Below are 341 nucleotides of genomic sequence, written 5' to 3' on the forward strand. Positions count from 1 at the left end.
AAGAGTGGGCTCTGAGGGCGGTGCCGGCAGCCGGACTCCGGACTCCTTGCCGGGGGAGCTGTCCTGGAGGCTCTCGCGGCCGTCGGAGGGTGGAGACCGGTGGAAACTTTATCACCATCCTTCTTAATTACTGTGTTTTTACTGTTTCTCTCCCCGCAGGGGCTGCAGCGAGAGGTCTGTCGCGCGCGCGTTGTTTGCCAAAGGAGCCGCCTCAGGGAGAAGACCCTGAGGGGAGTTGTCTCCCCGGGGGATACCTGCAGCCCGGGCGGGGGATTTGGGCGGCCTGGATGCCCAGGACGCAGCCCCGCGGCCGCTGACGCCCGGCGGCGGCGAAGTTTGGC

General features: G+C 66.6%; 1 protein-coding gene across 1 annotated transcript in view; it reads left to right on the forward strand.

Moving 5' to 3' along the window:
* MAN1A1 (mannosidase, alpha, class 1A, member 1) overlaps positions 1-341 on the forward strand; it is a 173,528-nt gene that overhangs the window by 622 nt on the left and 172,565 nt on the right. Inside the window, exon 2 of the mRNA XM_010861958.1 lies at positions 160-334. Within this exon, the coding sequence (XP_010860260.1) occupies positions 160-334 (175 nt within the window). The remainder of the gene's footprint in view (positions 1-159; positions 335-341) is intronic.

The sequence above is a fragment of the Bison bison genome, unplaced genomic scaffold, assembly GCF_000754665.1.
Source record: "Bison bison bison isolate TAMUID 2011002044 unplaced genomic scaffold, Bison_UMD1.0 scf7180017864473, whole genome shotgun sequence".
Classification (NCBI taxonomy): Eukaryota; Metazoa; Chordata; class Mammalia; order Artiodactyla; family Bovidae; genus Bison; species Bison bison.